The sequence below is a fragment of the Oculina patagonica genome, chromosome 4 (assembly GCF_052425735.1).
Source record: "Oculina patagonica isolate OP01 chromosome 4, crgOcupat, whole genome shotgun sequence".
Classification (NCBI taxonomy): Eukaryota; Metazoa; Cnidaria; class Anthozoa; order Scleractinia; family Oculinidae; genus Oculina; species Oculina patagonica.
The window spans coordinates 8,353,746-8,377,107 of NC_135761.1; the positions used below are offsets into that span (position 1 = coordinate 8,353,746).

The window sequence follows — 23,362 nt, forward strand, 5'->3', positions numbered from 1 at the left end:
GGAAATGCGAAAGACGCAAGACGACCACGCGAGGGAAAAATCGAAAATCCCTCTTCGCATGGCCGATTCGCAATCTCGCGCCTTTTAAATTTAAAAACGTGGCATAGTTTGTTCTTTTGCCCTCATGTGGTAAAATGGCGCAATAGAGGAATAATAAAAGACCTTATCCATAGTTTTTCCAAACCATTACTTTCTTTTTCCAGACCCAAAATTTTCAAATTACATCCCAAGAACCTGATCATGAAGAGCCGAAATGTAACAGCGAACGCGCAGTATTAAACCGCATATATTTGGAAACATTTTCTTAACATAAAGCAACGTTTTGGATTTTTTGGGGGTAACTTGTTAAGAAATTTCAGGAAACCTTTTGGGAAATTTCGAGCATCGTTGGGGCAGCCTTAAGGCCGGTTTACGTTACGATTTGTCGGCCCGATTTGATCCAAGCACATTTACACGCTGCGTTTTTTCGGCCGGCTTTTCTTTGCCTATTCAAATGGAAAAGATGAAAATCAGCCAGATTTCTAAAATCGGTGGCACTGCAACATATTTTTAAGAAATGGGGGCGATTTTTTTAAAGTGTCCACTTATGATGTGGGCCAAATTGGGCCGACAAATCGTAGAGTGTAAACCGGCCTTTAGGATAGGGTGGGAAGAACACAAGATTTTGCGATTGAGCAATTTGGCTAAGATAAAATTTATATGAACTTTAACTAGCTCACCAAGCTCACTTATTGCATCTTGAGAAAACATACTTTTTTCATAACATTTTTATGAACTTCCTCTTTTAATATTTTCCATACTTTTTTCAGGTCTGTTAAACTTTTTTGCAGATTTCCAAAATACTTTTTCAAGCAATCCGTATTGTACGAATCATGTATTATAAGTTTTGGGCGCCTGTTTATTTTTGGGCGCGTATTTGGGAAATGCGAAAGACGCAAGACGACCACGCGAGGGAAAAATCGAAAATCCCTCTTCGCATGGCCGATTCGCAGTCTCGCGCCTTTTAAATTTCCAAAAACTACAGGCAACTGCTTCGCAGGCTATGTAAGTTTCATCTTCCCGACAGTAGTTTCTCATTGACAGTAAGCATTGGTAACAGTTCTAATTGTCTTCACAACAAATAAGACAAATAAGGCCCCACAGCGGGTTGAGCAAAATTGCACAATTTACTTTTGAAAGCGTGAATGTACAAGTAAAATTGAATAACGACTTATGTATCAAACATTAAGAATTAAAATCTCCGCCTGTCAATTATCAAGAATTTGCAGAACAAGTGGAATTTTCTACCGCCCTAATATAATGCATTAGAAGTGAAAACTACATTGTAACCCTGTTTCTACAACAGAAATGATATTATTACACAAAATTTAAACAAAACGTTTCGAAGGACGAGCAATATGCATTAGTAGTGAAAACTACATTGCAACCCTGTTTCTACAACAGAAACAATATTTTTTACACAAAAAAGTTTCGACGGAGGAGCAATATACCATAACGGTCGTCGCTTTTCAAATAGCAATCCATTTTTTTTTACAGTTCCACTTATGCTTCCTCCTCAAAAGTATGATCGCATGTACAATGAAAAAAAAACTTGGCTTATATCCTAGATTTACAAAAATTGTAAAAACATTGTATTTACACTCGCATTTTTCTTCTTTTCTTTGTCTGCCATTCAGGTGAACGTGGATCAGTAAGTTCTTTCTCGCTCTGTTTAATCTCCACAGTGCGATATTTACGTATTGGGTTAGGTTTGTGCACAAGTTGTTTCCTTAGATTCCTGATGTAAACCTTCTCCTCTTCCTGCCTCTCTTTTTCCAACTGCCTCCTCGCTTCCTCCTCTTCAAGTTCTCTCTCCGTCTTGTGCATTTCGTAAACTTCCCTTTCTTTAGCCCGTTTGTCGCTATTCATTGTAAATTCTTCGATTTTTGTGCTTGGCTTTGACGTTGACTTGTCTGGGACGAATGGGGCGTTGTACAATACATTGGTGGAGCGAGCTTTGAATACTCTTTTCCTTCTCTCGTCTTGAATTTCCTGCTGAAGCTAAAAATTGAAAAAAAAAAAAACACTTTTAGTTAAAAATTTCAAAGTTTTTTAACCTACAAATAGGAACTTTCTTTAAAAAAGATTCCGTGGCGCTGTTCTCTAAACGTTTGAAACGCACACTAACTTGTTCTTGTCTGATGATCCAACCTACCTTTTTAGTACATTTTGTTCGCGTTGTTAAAATGCTTCGTTATATTCCTATAATAAGTTAGTTTTTTTAACGCACAATATTGTTTTCTCCTTCCTGGTTTCCTTCCCAGAAACCATTGCCAGATTCAAAATAACTTCGTTGAACTTTCCGATCAATACTGTCCAATCAGAAAATAGTCTGAAAACTAGCGAATTTAGAACCCTGCGTGTCGGTCATTTTGGCGCGAAAATTCGGTCCTTGTAGGTCTGCAATGCATACTTTTTGAATTTTGCTAACATAGAATGGAAGGGCCAGCAAGTTATTTCTGGTACTCTTTAATAACAGTGGAATCCTGAATCGTCGAACCTCCCAGGGAAACGAAAAATAGAAAGTTGGTTCCGAAAAAATTTGGATTTCGAGAAATCTGAGCTTAAATTGCAGTGTTTGACTTAGGGAAGGATAATGACTTTTGGTTCAAGTCATCTGAACATTCGAGAAATTACTATTCCACTGTATATTATTCACAATAAATTGTTAGCTAACTGAGCCCTGTTTACAGTGTAACAATCATAAATTCTTATCATTAGTTTTTTTTACTATACCTGCTGTCCCCATTTTTCAGCCTTCACAGCTCCACGGTTTTCTGTTGACAGATTGAAAGGCGCAGGCTCTGTGAGCATTTTGGACGATGAAGGCAAGGCAGGCGGAGTGAAACTTGGCAGTGGCTGGGCATGGAACTCATGCGCCTGTTACAGGAAAAAAGAAATCCAATCACAAATCAGATAAATATAGTAAAAACCCACAAGTAAGAACCTTGTTTTTCCAGGTTAGCCTAAACACTGTTCTACATAAATGGTAGTTAACACAAATTTAGCCTATTAGGTTTTTCCTTCATAACTTTGTGTAGAGTCAATCTTTTTCCATGTTATTTTTTGGGAATGAAAGGTCTTGAACAGATCTACCTGAAAAAACCATTTTTTTTCCTTCAAAAAGGTCAATTTTGGGGTATACTGATACCTTAATAGGTTCTTACGTGTATTTTCTGAGGAAAATTTAGATTGATGCTAATATTGTAAAACTTTAAGTGATAATTGCCTATTATTTGCATACCACACATGTGTTTATGTAAAAATGAAGTGCTCACTAATCATTCAGAATGTGACATTGTATACATGTACATTAAAGCCTTGTCCAAACTTATAATATTTGGTGTAGTTAGCTTACCTTTTTTTCTTCCTCTAAGACAGTCTTAATTTTCTCCTCCTTCTTGTGTTTTATTTCCTTGTCACGTTGCTCAAATGAGAATGGCTGTGAATGGGTGCTGTTGTGTGGCAGTTCAGGTTTAAACACGTTACTAAAGTCAGGAAGAGGTTGTGCCTTGATCTGCATGCAATGAGCATCCTCCTAAATATCAAAAATGATCAAAGATACAAGAAATAAAGATCACAAGAAGACAGTCCCTATTTTTATAGGCACCTTGTCTCCAGGAGACAATTACTCAATTTAAACTGTAATACATTTACCTACTGAAAGAAATCTAGATGAAAGGTTATCTCATCTTGTGACATGAGGATGTTTTAAAAAAAAAACACAAATGAGAGTGTCGCAGAGTACAAACAAATCAAGGTTTTGGTTGCACCAATCCTTCCTTCACTTAAACTCAGTATGTAGCTCTGCCACTTGCATCTTTTACCTGGGTGTCAACGGTTTACTCAAGGTAGACTTGCTCCAAGTCGAACACATGTAAATTGATGAGAGCCAGAAGCGATTCATGTCGCGAAGCAACCGAGTGAGTAACGCAGTCACGAGCGAGGTCAACCAGGGAAAAAAAATTAAAAGGATTTTGAGAAAGTCTATACTCAAGGGTGCATGTAAAAACACAGTTGCATATGGGGGACCATGGCAACCCTTCAAGTTAAGACCATTTTAGTCGCCATGGCGACTCAAAGTTTAGAGCTGGTGACTAATTTAGAACTGAAGTTGCCAGCCTGGCGACTAAAATTGAGAAGAAGGATTGAAAGTGTGAGCTTAATTAAGCGACTAAAAATTTTCACTGGCAACCAAACTTGAGCAGTTGGTGGCCAAATGGCCACTGAGGAAAAAAATAAACTTGGAGGGTTGCATGGACTAACAGACATTACAAACCTCATTGACTGGCGGCTCTTTGGTTTTATGTACTTCAGCTCGTTGATCAGTATTGAAATTAAAGGGCTCAACTTCTGTAAGAGGCTTCTTTGGTTCCATGTACACACCAAGGGTTCCATTGCAGTCAAATATTTTCCGATTCAGCTCAGTTGCCTTGAACTTGTAGCTGTTGAAAGAGAGAATATCAGTTGCAGTTACAGTGATGTACCTGCTGTACATTGTTTTATAATAAATTGTTACTTAAAGTTTACCTATTTTAGTAAGTCTTTGTTTACATGTGGAAATTAGCCAGATTTAAGTCCTCTTTCATCCAGTAAAATTAGCCTTTGTGACATCCCTGCTTTATCAAAGCAAATTAGACTTAGCAACAACCAATAGTGTTCCCCTTTCTTTTGAAAAAAAAAAAATAATACACTGTACTTGCCCTTTCGAACAATTTTCAAGGTCTTTTCAGGACAAAAAATTTCGAAATTTTAAGGACTTTGCCAGATTTGAGAACTTTCTAGCAATTCAAAGCCTTTTCTTTAACTGTAGCAACCAGGCTTTTAATGTTGATTATAAATTTACTGTTTGAGCATATACAGGTGTAGCTACCTTTTCATCTCTGCTTCTTGTTGTTTCTCCTGCTCTTCTTTACTCAAACAGTCTGTGGGAAGAGGCCTTTTCCTGTCTTTTGACTTTAAATTAGGTGTTTTGGGAGGTGTCAGTTTTTGTGCATTCTTCTCCGAGCTAGCCTGAGGGCCCAGATTCTGTTCTTGTACAGGTTTGACACGGAAACGCTCAGGTGTCTTCTTCTGCCACTGGTAAACTTTCTGTGCCATGGATTGGTATTGGCCACATGGATTGTCCTCGTTGTCAGGTTCTTTTCTCTTACGCGACTCTGTCATCTTGAAAGGAACTGGTACAGTGGGTTTTCTGTTTTTGAAAGTCTGATGAGGTAAAAGATGGTAGTTAGAAGATGGTTGTTTTGAGAAAGAGATTCAAGATATCACTGGTATGTTGCAGGGCTTGAAAAACCTTGAATTCCTGCTTGCCCTTTAGACATGCAGCCGTTGAAACTCTCTTTTTAAAAAATATTAGTGCAGAAATGTAATGATTAAACCAAACCTGGCCATTCAAAAAATTTTGAGCTTTTCCAAAGTCAGGATTAATACTCCTTTAAGCATTTGAAACGTCATGATTTCCCATGACCTTTTCTATGATTTTTCAAAGTTTTCCATGATCTAAATTTGACCATTTTCTTGGAAATTGTTTTTGGAAATGACAATTACCGGTACATGTACCACTTAAAAGTAAGTTGACAGTCCCTTGCCACGGAAATTTTGAGTTATAAGTCTCAAGACATGATTTGCAAGCAGCTGTTATTCTCTCTTCAAGAAATAAGTCATGTCCTCGAAAGCCTTTTCAAGACTACATATTCAAGATTGCCTTGTTTCTTGATTCTTGAGACTGGATTTGTGAAACTTGATCCTTGAAATTCAAGTCAAAAAAGATGACCAATGGAACTTTGAGACGCAAGGTTCGAGTTTTGATGATGAGTCGAGACAGTCAACTTACTATAAATGGTATTGTACATGTATCTTGATTTCTGGCATGTTTTAACTTTTTTCTTTGCAAAATTTTCCATGGACCACACTAAAATAAATTCTACGACTTTCCAGGTTCTCTATGACCAGTACGTACCCTGCAATATCTGACACTTTTAACAGTTTCCCTTTTCAAACAGAGTTTGTGTAAAAGAACTGAGAACATACTTATAAAGGATTTTTTTTTTTAAAAAAGGGAATGTTTTCTTTGGTCATGTAGTTCACAGGCCAATCTAAAATTGCTTGTTGTATGGACTTAAAAAAAAGAGAAACCCTACTTCTATTTGATTGCTTACCGGTGAAGGTGGGTGCTGCCTAAGTGATCCAACAAAGTTCTTCCCTTTCTCTTCAGCATTTGCATGAGCATGTGAACTAGGACCAAGTCGGTCATCTGTTGCAAAATGGAATTCTTGAGGATGGGTCAAATTATCAACGGCTGATCTATATGGCATGTACGATTGTCCAGCCAGGGCCTTTTTCATGGAAACTTTGTTTTGTCGAAGCTTCTCCATCGTTTCCTTTTGCTTCTGGGCAATGATCTCCAGTTCACTCTGTTCTCGGTTTTTCTGTGCCTGGTTTGCAACAACCTTTGCCTGAGGAACTCTCCTGGAAATTAATGTTAAGAAATGTAATGTCAGCATGACTGACATGAATGTCACCACAACATAGAAATGACACTATAAAATGTCCAATGTCGTGATTCCACTTGAGTTTTGAACATTTTATAACATCATTTCTGTGGTTTTTAAGAGTTTATAAAATGTCCAAGGAATTGCATGCACTATAATTGGTCAGTTCGACTTCATTACAGCTCCATAAAGCACATGGCTTACATCACGTGCATGCTTTATCAAGTTTTATAAAATGTCCGAGTAATTGCGCGCGCTCTGATTGGTCAGTTTGAATTCATTATAGCTCCATAAAGCACGCTGCATACGTCACGCGCGTGCTTTATTGAGTTATAATGCACGCTGCTTACGTCACAAGGAGTTTTAGCGCGCGCAATTTCTTTAACATTTCATAAAAGAAAGGGTTAAAAAACTTTCTCCTCGTGCATTGTTGAGTTATATAAGCACTTGGGAATTTTTAAGAACACTCGAGAAGTGCACTTCTCTCGTGTTCTTAAAAATTCCCGCGTGCTTATATAACTCAACAATGCACTCGGGTGCGTTTTTTATTTCTTTAATAATGCACACAGCTTACGCCATGAGTTTGAGCCACGAAATTTCTTACATTTTTAAAGAAAAGAAAAAACTTTTTCCTCACGCATTGTTGAGTTATATAAGCACTTGGAAATTTTTCAAGAACACTCGATAAGTGCAAGGCTGTGCCTTGTGTTTCTCTGTGCACTTCTCTCATGTTCTTAAAATTCCTGTGTGCTTACAAACTCAACAATGCACTCGGTGCATTTTTATTTTCTTTAATAGTAAAACCATAGGCCGTTTTACGGATACGGCAGCCATGATAATTTTGCCCCCTTTGCATCCTATAATGCTCATTGAAATGATTTATTCTTTTATTGTGATAATTTTGCAATTTCCATAATAAAAGAAAAAATATATATTAATTATAGGATGCTCTGGGGGCAAAGTCGATATCTGTAAAACGGCCTATGGGAAATTGTTGTCAATTTGTTTATGCAGTAGAGCAAAGTTTAATTTGTTAACATTTCTGCATTGGATAGTGGTTTATCCAGTGCATAGCATTATTGAACCTTTGAACAACTGGCCTCACATCCCCTGGATAATCTTGACTACAACGTTAACAGTAGGGTAGGTAAATTCTTTGCCAGCAATTCACAGACTTTTTTTTACAAATTATACAACAATGTTTAAAACAGACTATTTTGTCTTATAGGAATCTGGGCCAATTTAGTAGTGGAGAAGTTGAAACCAACTACATTATCCACTGGATAATGACTTATTCACCGTTTGAACAACCACCGGACTCAGTAATCCAAGATACACATGGAAAGAGATAACTGATATCAGCAAGAGTGAGCAATGGTAGCACTGCAACAAGGAGTTAGCTTGCTTTATTAACTTACCTCATAAATGACGGCGTGGTAGGGACAGTGAGTGTCAGTGGAGCTTTCATTTTAGGGACCTTCCTTGCTGGGCAACCATCAGACATATTGGACACGGTAGATGCAGTAGAACAAGTCGACAATGTTCTCAGCCGAGCAGATCTTCTTTCGGGTTCCTTCTTCTCTAGTTTCCTAGCAAAAGGAAGCACTTCCTTAGTGAATTAGTTTTTTAACCTGCGATTTAGCGAAACAAAAACTTCAGCTTACCTTTTCACTCTGGGTTGTGAGGTGGATGTATTTTCCTTGGCTTCTCTGTTAACAGTTGTCGTGGTCTTCGCCACCCAATCTGACCACGAAGTTACCACGTTTTTGGGCACTTGCTTTTTAGGAGACTCCTTCGCTGATTCTTCATTCGCTTGTGGAATTTCGGGTTCTTCCTTATTCTGCAGAGCTAAGCGAGGCTCCTGCGTTGATTCTACATTTTCTTGCGGCTTTTCGGGTTCTTCTTGATTCTGGAGAGGTGAACTTTGAATGTTTTCTTTGACGTTCACTTCTGGAATTTCGGACGCCATTCTTTTGTTTGTGTCGGTGGGTTCATTTGATTCTTGATCGTCTGGCTCTTCTTCGATTAGCACGCCACCTTCGTCGGCTTCTTTTTCATCTTAAAATACAGAGAGATGTAATAAGTCAAATGCCACAAATTTTACTCGAGAAGAGCACATCGATCGAAGGCAAAAACTTACCAAACCATCTGTCGGCTTCTGGATCAAGTTGCTCGGCGCCTTGTAAGAAGTCCACAAACATTGGCGCATCGTACTCATAATTTGGGTCAAGAAATGCATCCATTCTCGCAAACTCAAGCTTTTAAAAGATCTTAAATACTCTAGGTTACAAAACTTAGTTATGAAACATAAAATAAACGTGAAAAGTCTAGAAAAAACACAGCTTCGGACTCGAAGGATCGCTTGTATGATCGTTGTAAAGATTTGAAACTGACCGCACAAAAGTGACGCGCACCTACCGCGGCCTCCTATTGGTCAGTTTCGGTTGGTCCACCATAAAAGGTAATCACGGCCATATTAGGGATCTCATAAACATTCAATATGGCGCGGATTTTGGATGGAAAAAGACATTCGAAATTTCTATGAAGAAAACATGGAATTCTAAGTGAATATACTTTTACCTAAGAAAGTATTAAAATGGCAAAGAAGAAAAGGTAAGTTCCAGCCAGTGAGACTCAGAGAAACAAGTTGCAAATGAAAGCAAAATGATAAATAGGCAATGCAATCGCCATTTTCTTCAATTCAATTTTGCTTTGGATCTTGAGCATTTTATTTTTTTTTTTTGGGGACACCTCGCTAACCCTTAGAATATTTATTGATAAGTCGCTGTTAACAGAATATCATGCTGTGCAGATTATTTTTGAACCTCGAAGATTTATAGTGCTGACAAAGTATTCACTGTATTATTTGTTGTGTGCAATGCGTTCTGAATAAATTAATTCTGTTTGTTGCAAACTTACGGTTTATACTAAACTCCAAGATTTGTGTCAGGCGGACGACGGTAAACAGAGAAAAAAAAAAATGGGGACGGCCATATACTTCTTCCATGTATTTTACCCGCTTTGGTTGGGGGGGGGGGGAGGGGGGGGGAGGGTATCATTTTTCAGCCTGATCAGTCCAGACTCCCAACAGAGAATGAGGGTTTTTTTTATTTCTTTATGTACATGGACAACCCTAACCGAGACATTGAGGGGCTAAAAATATTGTAAAGCCTCAATAAAGGTCTGATAGTTGTGTAGTTTGTTCCTTTTTTTTTTTTTTTTTTGTTCCTTTTTTTTTTTTTTTATGCGCGGGTTTTTTTTTTTTTTTTCTTCTCTCCCCCCCTGGGGTTTGTGAGACCGAACACCATCATTTGCATTGCATTTCCTATTAAAGTAAGATGATGAGCATCCACATCTCTTTCATTTGGAATCCCCTGTGGGATGCTTTATTACACGACATTTTCCCAGCATCAATTTTTTTTTTTTCATTTTTCACATTGTTTTTCTAACATTGTGAAATTGAACATACTCTCCAAACAAATTATATCGCTCTTCCAAAATCACAAAGTTATGTTGTTGCAAAAAATTATCTGAGAATCATTTTTGGTGTGGTATCTTTATGTTTATTTGAGTATTGTCCTCTAGGATTTTGTACTAAAAACGCTATTTCCAGGGAACTTTCTATTAAAGGCAACCTTCACTCTTACAACAAGTTGTTGTTGAATTGTTTGGAATAATGCTTAAGACGGAACCACTAGGAAGTCGATAATTTTATTAAATTGGACAAAAATCAATTTCCAGAATAATTTCAATCCTATTCGTTATTTCCTTCCCTTAATAAAAGGTAAAGATGTAAGTAACATCCGTGATAACACCAACAACAATTTCACAGAGTTGAGAAAATGAATTTCAAATTCACAAGGTATGGGCAATCTCACGTTAGCCATTTTTAATCGTTACGATGAACAGCGGAACTTCCAAATGTGTTTTGATGTGTGTTGTTAGAAAATTTTTTGATAAGATGAAATTACAAAAAAGTTTGCAATAAGTGGAAATAATTCTGTACAACATTCACAGAGTTGAGAAAATGATTTTAAATTCACAAGCATGGGCAAAAGCTACATCCTTTTAGAGATTCAGTGGAATTCAGCGGAACTTCAAAATTTTTCATGTGTGTTTTAGAAAAGATTTTCGAAAGGAAGCAGTACACAAAGTGCAATAGGTGTAAATATTTTTACATAATTTTTCCAATAACTACTCGAAGTCTGGCGGATTTCCTCTATTTTATTCGTACCCAACACTACCACGGTAGTACACACTGGTCAAGTGCTTCAATCCGCCACTATGGATGAGCAGCCAGCAGCGCGCGGAGATGCAACTTTTTTCCCGCGCCACCGTGCGAGTAGGAAAATTTTTTTTAAAGGCTTTTCTACAAACGCGTCGTTTTCGAATGTTATTATGCGAATAGCTATAGATAAGTTGTTAACTGTTAGAAAAATTTTAAAATCACGAAACGTGGGTAAAAAGATGGGCAAAAAACTTTGCAATCTGACGCGTACTTGACGCGCACAGCTAGCTTGTACGCGTCAAACACAGTGCACGCTTTTCCCCACAGTTGAAGGCTGGTTTGAGTGTTTTAATTTATCAGCAAAAACATGACTGGCGGCTTTTTTTCTTCCTCAACTCTATTTCAAGATTGTGTCACTTGTCTCGTTTGGGAAAGAAGTTCATTAGCCATTTACAGCGGCCAAGTGAGCTTTTCATCTACTAAATACCGGCATGCGAGTCGCGCGTGTGTCACATTCTGACACGACGAGCACCGACTACCAGATGTCCTCCGAGGGTTGAGAAGATCTGGGTGCGAGATTAGCTTAATTATAAATTTTACAGGATTAGGGAAAAATAACATTGAATAGCAGCAAAATGTGGAAAAGATTATTACTTTTAAATTTCCCTCCCCACCATTCTGGATTTTATGATGGGTAACGAGGAAGCAAAGGGATCTTTTGTATGAAACAATTGGGCAAACATTACATGTCATAAACTCCAAAATGACTGCACACAGAAATTTGAAAGCCACTATATTCTTTTCCATTTTTTGTTACAATTCAATGTTATTTTTCTCTTGTCCTGTAAAATTTAGAATTTAGTCATTATTTCAGACAATTCAAGGTCAAGGTGTGTGTCATTCCTTTAAGTTTTTGTTTTAATAAATTATTTCCAATGAAATATCAAACGTTAATTCTTTTCAGGTGACAGTTATGAATGATCCTTTAAAGCTCCTGCCAGTTGACATCACTAAAGTGCGAGCACAAGATATTGTAGTGGTGGCAGCAGTTTTTGTTGCTGTGTTTCTGTTCAGAGCTCCTAATGTTTGGGAGTTGAAGCCTTCATGGCAGTTAGATACTATTTCTGAAATCAAGCACGAAGCAGGGAGAAACAGATTGTAAGTAACTGAAATACAAGCTTTCATATGATATATGCTCAGTTGGAAATAAGGCAGTGCTTAAATACCTTATTGTTACTTATTTTCGCGGGAACTTAATTCGCAAAAATGGAAGGCAATTTCGCGGGACTAAACGCGATGGCCAATAAAATAATTTTAAAGGAACTAAATTCGGGAAAATTTCAAAATGCTGGTCTGCACTAACAACAGTAGGTCTCAAAAATGGCACAACTGATTTTTATTTTCCACAGCAATAGTTTCCAGTGACACTGAACAAAACCATATAACAAAACAAAACTTAAAACAGTTTGGCATGTTCCTTTGTTACAAAGTAGAGCTGAGCTATTTTGACGACTGTACCAAGATAATTATGTAATATTTAAACTGACGGAAACGAGATTATTAGATTAATCACAACGAATTATATCGAAGGGTATTAAAATCGGCGTTCGCAAAACCTTTTCGTGGGTCTTATTTGCGATTTTCAAAAAACGCGAAAATTAAGTCCCGCGAAAATAAGTAACAATAAGGTAATGATATCATTAGAAAAATTACCGTACAGTTTTTCATTCAAAATCCAGATGGAACTTCACAAACAATTCCAATGAGAGTAGGGGAAAAACAGTCTAGATATCATCAGCATTTCAAAATAATATAATTATTTTCCTTCAGTTCTCCTCTCTGTATCAAGTCCCCAAACACAAAATACTTTAAAACTCATTTTCAACTCTCTAGAAAAAAATGAAGATTCAGAATAACAAAATTGTCTGACATTTTTTTTTTTCAAGTCATGACATTTTTTTTTAATTTCAGACCTGTTTAGCCAAAATAACTAACTGACTAACTAGCTTGGGTGCTTGCAATACCTGGGAATTGGATACTAACTGAAATTCTTTTTAGGCCTCTTCCCATCATCACAGATCTTGATAGTGATGGAATTAATGGTAAGTTTATACCAGTTGGTAAAAGTTTATGTTCTTTGATCAGCAAATTAATGTGTTTTTTTTAGCAATCTGCAGTACTGGTTAATTTTTTTTTATTGTCATTGTAACAGAACTGATCATTGCAACAGAGGATTCTAGACTAAAAGTGCTGATGCTACCTCCACAGGAAGAACATGATCTATCATCCACTCTACCTCATCTTCACTTGAAGGTTATAATATGTAATTAGGGAAAATATCACAATTTATTATATGGCTACAATAGTATGCGCGCTCTGATTGGCGCTGAGCGGGCATTATTTTCTGTAATGACCGGGCATATGAAAAATTTTCTCGGCTCGGCGGTTTTACATGTTTTGAGTTGTGAGAAAGCACTAGCGCAATGCGAGAACGACAATAAATACCGACAAAATGTAACTACGGATCTTTTCAACAACTGAAAGAAAAATATTAGCATACCGATACTCTAAGGAGCGACGAAGAGAGCCACAGAGAGCGAGAGCGAGCACCCGGGTTTTTAGATATTTCAGTTTAGAAGCGCTAAAAGGCCATATAATAAATAACAAACCCGCCGCGGCAAGGGGAACCAGACCGGCCGAGTAGACATCGCATCGCTCGGTCAATACACAAGGCCGGCGAGACCCCATGACCTCACTCTCGGTTAATAAGTAGTATGTAATTTTTAAATTATCATCATCATCAACATCAGTCCTTGTCGTGTCATGGGATGCATAAGGCCTCATTTATGAATTACGCTAACCTGTAAAATCATTGTCCCACTCATATTCTTTAGGCAGAAGTGGTGCTTGAGGGTAGTTCATCCAAACCTGCATTTCCTGTGGCACTAGGAGCAGGATGTGTACAGAAAAAAGTGTTTCTCCCCTCGATGTTTGTCATCAGGTGATATATAATATAAAGTAGAATACTTGCCGTCTAGTGTTGTTATACTGAGATTTAAAGATCAATGAATTATACCAAGTGGTGGATTCAGACCTTCAGCTAAGGGGGGGGGGGGGGGGGCGTTTGACTATTAATATTGAATTCTGCGAAGAAAATTCTGGCACTTCAAAGAAAATGTGCTATTTCCGAAAAAATAAAGGGGGACCCGGGCCCCGCGGCACTTCAAAGTGGATCCGCCACTGACACTGGTACTTAAAATTTGAAAGAAAAAAAACTCAGCTGGGTTCCTTCAAACTTGAAAAGCTCACTTAAATTTCGGAAGTCATCAGAATGATCATGAAATCTTTGAATCAGGCCAAGTCCTTGATAAGTACTTGAATTTTGTTTGGCTAATTCTGTCCGAACCACTGATATTACAGGCCTCCAAAGATAACTAAGATAACCAAGATGATCAAGATGATTACAAAAGATAATTAAAACAATCAAGACAATTTGCTTGTTTATCTTTCTGTCTGAAGATAATAGTAGTTGTGACAGATGATGGGATAGTGCATTGTTTCACGGATCAGCTGAAGCCAAAGTGGAAGGCTGAAGTATTTACAAATGATAAACCATCAGATTCACTATATTTCAAGTAAGTTACAATTGGTAGTAAGTTTTTGCTGTTTTGACTCTACTCTTGATGTTTGAAAGCATAATATTTTTTCTCTTACTCTTGTTCACGTACCAGAGTCACCTGAGTCGACACATGCACAGAATAGTCCCCCTTCTTTGTAGCCACCCATCACCCCTCCCAGGGTCCCGTTTCTTGAAAGCCCAATAACTTTTCAGGCCTGCAGCCATTTTTAAATAACTGTATATTAAAGACTTAAAAACAGAGAAGTGTATAGGCCTCAAACTTTGCATAAGGGGAACTTCTGTTCCCCTCAACATAATGTAAATAAAACAACTCGTTTGGGATTTTGCTATGGCTTTCCGGGCACAAAAACTTTTTGGGACCAGGAATGGTTCTTTATGGCCAGAGATGGTACACTCTTAGGACATTCCCATGACTGTTGTGTTACTCTGTCTTGCTGAGTTCTTTTTCCATTAAAAGCTTTTGTGTTAATTCATTTATTGTTCTTGATTTGCAGGGAAATTGCTGTTCTTGTTGTTCCAGAATCTGGTCTTGTTTTGATTGGAGGCAAAACTGCTAAAGAAGAACAACTGCAAGACCATTTAGAGTAATGATTTTCTGTTCTTGCTAATACTCATTTTTGCCTAGAGGCATGATCTCTGAATGAATTGCAAAGGAAACAAGGGCCTTGGCATTCAATTTTTTGAAGGTACAGTAGTTTACAACTGAAATATCTTTGTATTTGCATTCATTTGATGTTTCGCATCTAATTTTATTTGTTTCTAAAGAAGAAAAAAAAAACCTTTTCAAAATCACATGTTTGAAAAAATTAATCAATCAGGCCCTGGGGGTACCCCATAAATTCGGATAGGGTTGTGCCGCCAGGTTCTTAAACCCTGACCCTATTTAAGGAAAAGAAAGCGAAAATTGATACCTTTTTAAGGCAAAAACCGAAAATGACACCCTATTCAAGGGGAGGAGAAGCGTTCCGTGACGATCGACCCAAATAACGGCAACCGCGCACGGCAAGACACAAATCTTTACAAAATCGCTTACTAATACCTGAACAAAAAATTCAGTTTTAGAAACCTTTTTCGTTTAGCTGAGCATTTAAGCAATAGAATTAGGTACCCTACAAGGATCACACCGGGAACACATGCCAAAAGGACCAAAATTATACCCTATTTAAGGACCGAGAACCTCAAAAACCATACCCCCCGGGCAATCAGGTTAAAATTTAAAACCAATACCGGTAATCATGGTTTCTCACAATTACTATGAATTAGCTTATGAGCATTTTCCAGCGCTTGGTATTTGGCTCTTGGTTGCATGTTTTCAGTTCTTTTCTTTTACTTGTTCCAATTATATTTTAATCATTTTGCTTAGCCAGATGTTATTTCATTGGTAGTCACTATAAAGTTGAACTGTTCTGACTTAAATTAAAAAGCCTACAAGTAAAAGTTTGTAAATTCAAGTAATAAGCCCTGGGCTTATACAACTTCGAGGGATTTTGGGTGGGCTTATAAACAGAGGGGCTTATTTCTGAGGGGGGCTTATAAGCAGAATAAAATAACACGTTTCGAAACAAACCACGGCAGTGTTGATCGAAATATGATTTGAAGTTAAAAAGTCATAATAAAGCAACGTTTAGCCCTGTTCAGTACTGTCATCCAACAGAAGGAGGACCTATATCTGGGGGGGGGGGGGGGCTTATAACTGGATGTATTTTTTTGTTTCTAGGTAGATAGGCAAATAACAAGGGGGTGCCTTTAAGCGAGAGGGCTTGTTACCTGAATTTAACGTTATTCTAGTGAAAGTATTTTTTTCTTCAGTTAGGACTCCAGTTGACATTTTAAGGAAAAAAAGGTGTCCAAAGAGGCGTACCGTGAAGCCGGGTACAGAACAATTAGTACCCGTAAAATACTGATCACTATGTACCTCAGTCTAGACTTTTTTTATTAAGCCACTTGGTTTTGTTGTCTCTGCAGGCATAATCATCAGCACAACTTGTCCACTGGTCTTACTGCAGAAGAGATAGCTAAACTACCACGACGTCATCGTTCTGCTAAAATGGTAATATTCCGTCAGCAGAATCAAATCAATGTAAATTTACATTTTTGACTAAAGACCTCTTAGTACAGTTCGTATTATCACAGGAGAATTTTTATTACAGCATTTTAGCGCAGCAATCCCTGTTTTACTTCCTGAATTTTGAACTAAACCAAGAAACACGTTTATGCGATTACCGTAAAATTTCGGTTATAAGCCCCCCTGTTATAAGCACATCCACCTGGAAACAAAAAAAAATACATCCGATTATAAGCTCCCCCCCCCCCCCCCGAATATAAGGCACCGTCTGCCGGATGACAGTACTGAACAGGGCTAAATGTTGCTTTATTATGCGTTTTTAACTTTAAAATGTAATTTGTTCCACACTGCCTTGGCTCGTTTCAAAACGTTATTGTATTCGGCTTATAAGCCCTCCCGGAAATAAGCCCCTCTGCATCTGACTCGTCCCCAGTCGTCTTTTCATCATCCTTCGCGTCTTACAATTTTCGCATAAGAGACGACTGGGGACGAGTCAGCCTCTGCATATAAGCCCACCCAAAACCTCTTACGAAGTTGTATAAGCCCAGGGCCTATAACCGGAATTTTATGGTATATTTGGTAAAAGCTCTAAAATAATAAAGCCTCCCTCTTTTTTTAATCCCTTATCTCTCAAACGTTCCCTCTCTATCCCCCCGCCCCCCACAAAAAAAGGTCTCAAGAATTAAGCCCCTCCCGGAGGCTTTCTAGAGCACTTATGGTATAGTAAAAACAAAGGAGGAAATTCCGCCTATCCCATGACTCTTTGCACCTTAAATCACCTGACGGTAAACGTTTCGTGATACCCAATGACGCAATCATCTCAACTGAGGTAAGGGTGTTGAGCAAAGCACCAGCATAACTTTACCAGAATCCCCATGCCCTATAGCTAGTGGTCAACCTTGTGTAATTCAATTGTAGGTTTATTTTTTCTCAGCGGCAGGCGCCAGAAGAAAAGGAACATTTTTCGACGTATGCATTTAACAGCAGAACAGGAGCAGCTTACTGGAAACACGAACCAGGGGACTACGAAACAAAGAAAACATCAAGAGAGGTATATAATAACTCAATTAGCTTGACTTGTCATGAGTGTAACTGTAAACTAAAGACGTGTGAAATCATTTGAATGTTTCTAAATGATGGTTAAGAAAAGTTATCACGACAAAGTGATTTCGCACTTCCCGATTGTTCACTGCACGGTCCAGAGCAATTGTCTAGGTCGTTTCGTACTCTGGGCTATCGATACCGTAAGTTATCAGCATTCTTAGTACAGTCAACTCTCGTTATAGCGGACACGCTTCGGGCGTCGTTTAGTGTCCGTTAAAGCGAGAGTCCGTAAGAGCGGGAGTCATTTCCAGTCAAACCTTTTTCGCCGGGGATCTGGATTTTGTCCGTAATAGAGAGTGTGAATAGGGGGTGTGGGGTTTGTGTCCGCAAGGCGAGAGTTGACTGTATACGCGGTTTTTCCTGCGTGATTGCCACTCCCCTGAATTTGATGCTAGTCCATCGCAGATAACCCCTTCCCGCCTCCCCCTACCAGCATTTTCACAAAGAACGGAGGTACTGTGAGGGTATTAATTGTGTCCCAAAAACACAGCGCAAAGATCCCGGCGAGACTGTAACCTGGACCACAGTGCGTTCCACTCACATTCCAACCTATTTTTTTGCAGGATCTTCTGTCAGCTTACCATTTCAAGCTAGCTCTTCATTCCAGTCAGTACCACGTGGGTGAAGTCCATTGGAGTCAGTACACAGACTCACTCATCGCATCATTACCCTACAGATGGCAACACCCCGGTGACACTGAGCTAAAAACAGTTCACTTTGTGAAAAAACAACCTGCGCCTCCATCTAAAACACCAAGAAAAGAGTTTAAAACAAGCGATGAACTTAACCGAGAAAAACCAAACGCTGTGGTCATAAAGCGTCAAAAATCCATTGAAGTGTTAAGCCTTGACTCTGGTCAGCCTCTGTGTTCCTACCCAGTCTCCAAGGACGTCACGAGTGTCGGTGACGTAAACGGTGACAACGTCATAGATCACGTGACTACCTATTTTACGTCGGAGCGTGTTGTCCAATCAGGAATCAATCCGTGCTCTGCTGTTGTGACGTCTGGAGCTAAGACGTTGTTCAGTGGGTCGATTTGCCGCGCTACTTCAACGTTAGGTAGTTTTTTTTATTCGATCGATGAGGAAGATTTCAGAGATGAACCCATGCCTATTTCTCCATTGCTTGTGCCGAGTCCGCCGGACAGAACAGGGATTTTCAGCCATCTGTCTGGACAGACGTTTAAGCGACAAAGCATCCGAAGTTTTGACAGTGTGTTTGTTGTGGCGTCAGGACGACTGACGAGCTTTGGACCGTACGGAGAGTTCAACTGGCAGGTATGGTTGTGAATGTGGCCTCTAAAATTCCGAATCTCAATATTGGGGTGAATTATTTAACGTATGGATCTGAATCTCTGCAGAGTAAGGAATCTTTACCCCAGTATCTCAAACATGCGCGTTTTAGCAAGAAATCTTGAAAACGTCAGTTGTGTAGCAGCTCTAGTAAGCGTGTATTTCTACTGGTCCTGAAGTTGTTTGGTCTAGGGGCACTGTTCCTAATGTTTGTTCTATTGTTCTCTCAAAGGGGAGCGAACCATTTATGCAGGGTTGGAAATTAGCGCTCGCCTGCTCGCCCAGGCGAGTGTGAAAACTGTCGGGCGAGTACAAATCACGGATCACTCGCCCGGTTTGGCGAGTATGATTTCATATCCAGAATATATTATTCAGAATAAGCGAAACTTTTACTTCCCACTTTAAAATAATCTACACTGTCCACAAGCCGATAGCTTACCAACATTTTGAAATCTCAAACAAAGCTGTGTTCGCGTTCGTAATGGCTTCGTTTGGGGCATGTTACATGCGGACATACTTCTACAAAGTAATACCTCTGGTCAAAAATTCACTGGCTCATCCATCGAGCCGCGAAACGCAGCAAGATGGCCATTTCTCGCCTCTTTTCCTTACAATTCGCGCAAAAACAAGAATTGAAATAGTAAAACTATGTGCTGATTGATAAGTATATTTTGATTTCATTAACAACAACAACAATTTTTGAATGAATGAAAAGATTGAGTGTTTTACGATCGACCACGAAAGTGGCAAGTGAGTATCAAAACGTGATTGAAAATGAAGTTTTTTTCATTATTCGTAGGGGGAGGGCGGCCTAATTCTTTTAATGGAAGAAGACGGGCGAGGAAATTGTGGGCGAGTGCAATTGAAGGTCACCGCCCGGATGGCGAGTGCTCCAAAATTTTAGTTTCCAACCCTGTTATGTGAAACCTTGCGAGAGCCGATACTAACCTGAAAACTTTAGCCTATTTTTTTCCCGCGGCTCCTACTCCATCTCAACATTTTCCAATCTGCCTGTATAAGTGTATGGTCGTTTTTGACCTTACAGTGAACTAGATTCCCACATATGTATTGCAGATATCGCCATAAGCCTATCTTACCAAACATCGGTTCAGTTACTGTAACTGCCTAAAAATCCCACTGCAGTTTACTTCATTGCATCAATGTCTTTAATAATTGCTGTTTATTTTCTCATATTTATTTATTGTCTACTTCTCCTTTTTAGGTAGATACAGGTGCTTCGTGGGCGAATTATAATCCATCTGAAAGAAAAGCAGGAGCGGTTTTCGTTCCAAACATTCAAGCTGTGTCCACATCAGTAGGAGGAGTAAAAGTAAGTTTTCTCTATACCGGAAGTTTTAAGGAAATGTGGTATAAGTCATCTCGCGCAAGTTGTGAAAGTTACCTCCTTTTTCCTCAGGTTCATTTATACCAATAGTGTGAGTCAAAAAGTGGATTAATTAAACGAATCCTAATAAAATCCGTAGCTATAGAATTAAAGGAACTTATTTTCATGCGCCTGTTCGAAACCTCTGACGAAGAGAAGCATATAACTCATAGTTTTCAATTTAATCTAAAACTGACCTACTCGCTCTAGAATAAACTAAGAGAAGTCCCTCCTTTTTTTCTTAGTCCGTCAAGCCTGAAGCGAAAAAAAAGTGCGAATGGAAAAATGGCCGTGGGAAATCTGTAGGGGATGACGCGCGTCTTCCTCCCAGATTGTGCGCGATCATTTTTCTGTTCTCGCTCTTTCTCGCTTCACGTTCGACGAACTAAGAAAGAAGAGGGACTGCTTTTAGTCTAGCTGCTTTTTCTTGTCATGTTCCTCTTCCCCCTTTTTTTGCCCGAAGATGGGTGCATGCACGATGCGGACGGTGAAGTTCATTCCCTTCATTTCTTCCAATGATTTTCGATAAAGGACTTATTTTCTTTTTTTGTCTATCATGACCCTAGGACGCTGTATTGGTGACAGGCTGGAAGGACATGAAGTTGGTTTCTCTAAAGGATGGTTCGTTGTTGTCTTCGCATTCGATGCCGTGTGAGCCGCTCTCTCCTGTCGTACACGGAGACTTTACAAATGACGGTTTAATGGACTTTGTTGTTCAGTGTCAAACAAGGTGAGCTTACTTTTTCAGACATCTTTCGCAATGGCTGCCGCAAGTATTCGCGTTTTCTTATAAATTTTGTGTTCTAACCAATTATCACGAAGGTGCAATTGTTTTTGCGTGCAAAACCAAACGCATTTTGCCATTTGAAGAATGCCACTTTTCCCGCGCAATCCAAAGATTTTCCTATTTTCCTATTGGTCACTTGCTTGCTCCTGGCTAATGGTTTCGTATTTCCGCCGCGTTTGCTCTAACCAGTTATCTGTTGCATATTTTCCTGCGCTTGGCAAGTTTTTGTACATCTTCTATTTTACGTTTATCGTGTTGTCTCGTTCGTTCATGAATGTAGCTGCCTTCTTGAATATTACGGAGTATGAAATCTACGGAGCGGACACCTCTACTTAGCGTATGTGTTACGGGCGTAGTTTTGTCCTCTCCCCAGATTTTGCGCGCTTCAATATTTCTCTGCTCGACGATTTACTTCATACAGTTTTCTGTGTATTAATACCGAAAAAAAGTGAGTAAAAATTTTCTACTCAAAAAATAACTTTTTCTTCAGCTATCTCGGCTTCTCATTGGACAGCAGACCTGGATACTGGTGGACAGCAGTATGGATCGCGTGTGGTCTGGGTACAATTGTGATTGCTGTTCTGATACTTCGTTGCATTGAAGAAGTGATTGCGTGACAGGTCGTGTTTACCTAACAAGTTGCGTGACGGAGCCTTGTCACGGATGTCAGATTTACCAGTTTACGAGCTTGCTCTCAGGCTCTCTCGAAATGGTGTACCTTTTGACGTGCCCTCTGGGTTCAGCGCTGTGGGTTGTGAAAACTTATCACAAACCCTTGTATTAAGTAGCATTTGCGTGGACAGTATCAGAAAATCTAGCGATGGTTCAGTGAGTAGGAAGACATTTTTCCCAAATCTTATCCGTCTTGTGTTCTGGGAAAAGAACTTTTGGAAAGCGAGCGAGCGAACAAACGAACGAAAGATTGAACGAACGAACGATTGAACGAACGAAAGATTGAACGAACGAACGAACGAACGATTGCACGAACGAACAAACGAACGAACGATTGAACGAACGAACGATTGCACGAACGAACAAACGATTGAACGAACGAACAAACGATTGCACGAACGAACAAACGATTGTACGAACGAACGAACGAACGAACGATGAATTTGTTGTAACTTAGAAACGCTGAATTGGCGTAACTTCGGAAAAAATGTGAATATCGCATTAAAAATCGGTTTCATTTATTTTGTATTTATCTAATTCTCTTGTTCCTACAAGATGCTTTACAACGCTTAAGTATAATTTTGGCAAATTACTTTCGTTGGTACACAAACTACTGAAGGACACTTCAACAAGGAAATAGAGTTAAGTTTGACGTTAAAAAAACAGTCCTTTTCGTTTTTCGTAACGTGCACAGGAACAGAAGTGATTTTAATGCTCTGTACATTTTATGCCCTGTATTTTTTTATGCTCTGTATTAAATTTTTTTCTCGCATTTGAACATCAATCAATTTTAAATAGGAATTTTCGTGTCTTATCGAAGTAAATGTCGTGGCTAAAAATGGTTAACGACGCGGCTATTAAAATATTTCATTTCGCAAGAACAGCATTTTAGCGAGAAACAATTTGTTATGCCGCCAAGAATTAAACTCAATTCATAATTAAAAACTTGAATGAGAAAGCAAACGCCACTTTGCGACGGTAAAACAGAATTTGAACATCTGAGTAAACAAAATAAATCTTTGTGATGACATCGTCTCAAATAGCTTCGGCTCTATGCAAACATGTCAGAGCTTTACTTTCGAAAATAATGGCGTCGCTCGTTAAAATCTTGTTACAATTATGAAAATTAAATCGGGGTGCAATAAAGGGATTGCCCTCAAAGGTGCGAGCGAAGTTTAATTTCGTTTTCCCGTGTGCTTAGAAAGCGGGCAGCCGTAACTTCGGGGCAGTTATTGTACCAACTTCAAGTTCAATTGTCAGAATTTTCAATCATTTATTTCACGTGTATTATCAAAGAAAATGTATCGGTGCGGTGGCTGTTTGCATTTTCTATCAGTTTACCGCAAGTTGGCTTACGTACAAGAACAAAAGAGTCGACAACAGCTCCCAACAAAGACCTGAAAAGAAGCCGTGAATGTACCGACATATAACTCCTTCTGTGTGTTTATTTAGGCTCTCTTTTACAAAAAAATAATCTTTCCGATCTGAATATTTGTCCTCCGGTAGATTAATCATGCAATAAAGCCATTTGCGGCCTGCTAAGTCCGCGAACAAAACATCCGAAAACCGAGTTTGCGAAGAGATGAATAGATCTGAAATTTCGACATCACTTGCTAACTGTCAAAATTGATCTCGACAAATGACGCGAATGTATGTT

At 38.9% G+C, this 23,362-nt stretch overlaps 1 protein-coding gene and 1 pseudogene across 2 annotated transcripts; one reads left to right on the plus strand and one right to left on the minus strand.

The window, feature by feature from the left end:
• Positions 1–1,130: 1,130 nt before the first annotated feature.
• Positions 1,131–8,924, minus strand: LOC144649368 (targeting protein for Xklp2 homolog). The gene is made up of 9 exons (XM_078508858.1): positions 8,674–8,924; positions 8,198–8,591; positions 7,952–8,122; positions 6,201–6,510; positions 4,913–5,247; positions 4,319–4,484; positions 3,398–3,577; positions 2,776–2,919; positions 1,131–2,040 (listed from the first exon to the last, which is right to left on the minus strand). Exons 1-9 carry the CDS (start codon positions 8,774–8,776, stop codon positions 1,636–1,638), a joined length of 2,208 nt encoding a protein of 735 aa, XP_078364984.1. The 5' UTR covers positions 8,777–8,924; the 3' UTR covers positions 1,131–1,635.
• Positions 8,925–9,014: 90 nt separating this feature from the next.
• On the plus strand, positions 9,015–22,873 carry LOC144649369 (uncharacterized; annotated as a pseudogene). Its single transcript, XR_013569889.1, has 13 exons — positions 9,015–9,146; positions 11,726–11,919; positions 12,820–12,863; positions 12,974–13,074; positions 13,656–13,762; positions 14,281–14,396; positions 14,896–14,985; positions 16,367–16,451; positions 17,401–17,517; positions 18,134–18,847; positions 20,085–20,192; positions 20,813–20,976; positions 21,524–22,873. The product of XR_013569889.1 is annotated as an uncharacterized LOC144649369 (transcript).
• The last annotated feature ends 489 nt before the right edge of the window (positions 22,874–23,362 follow it).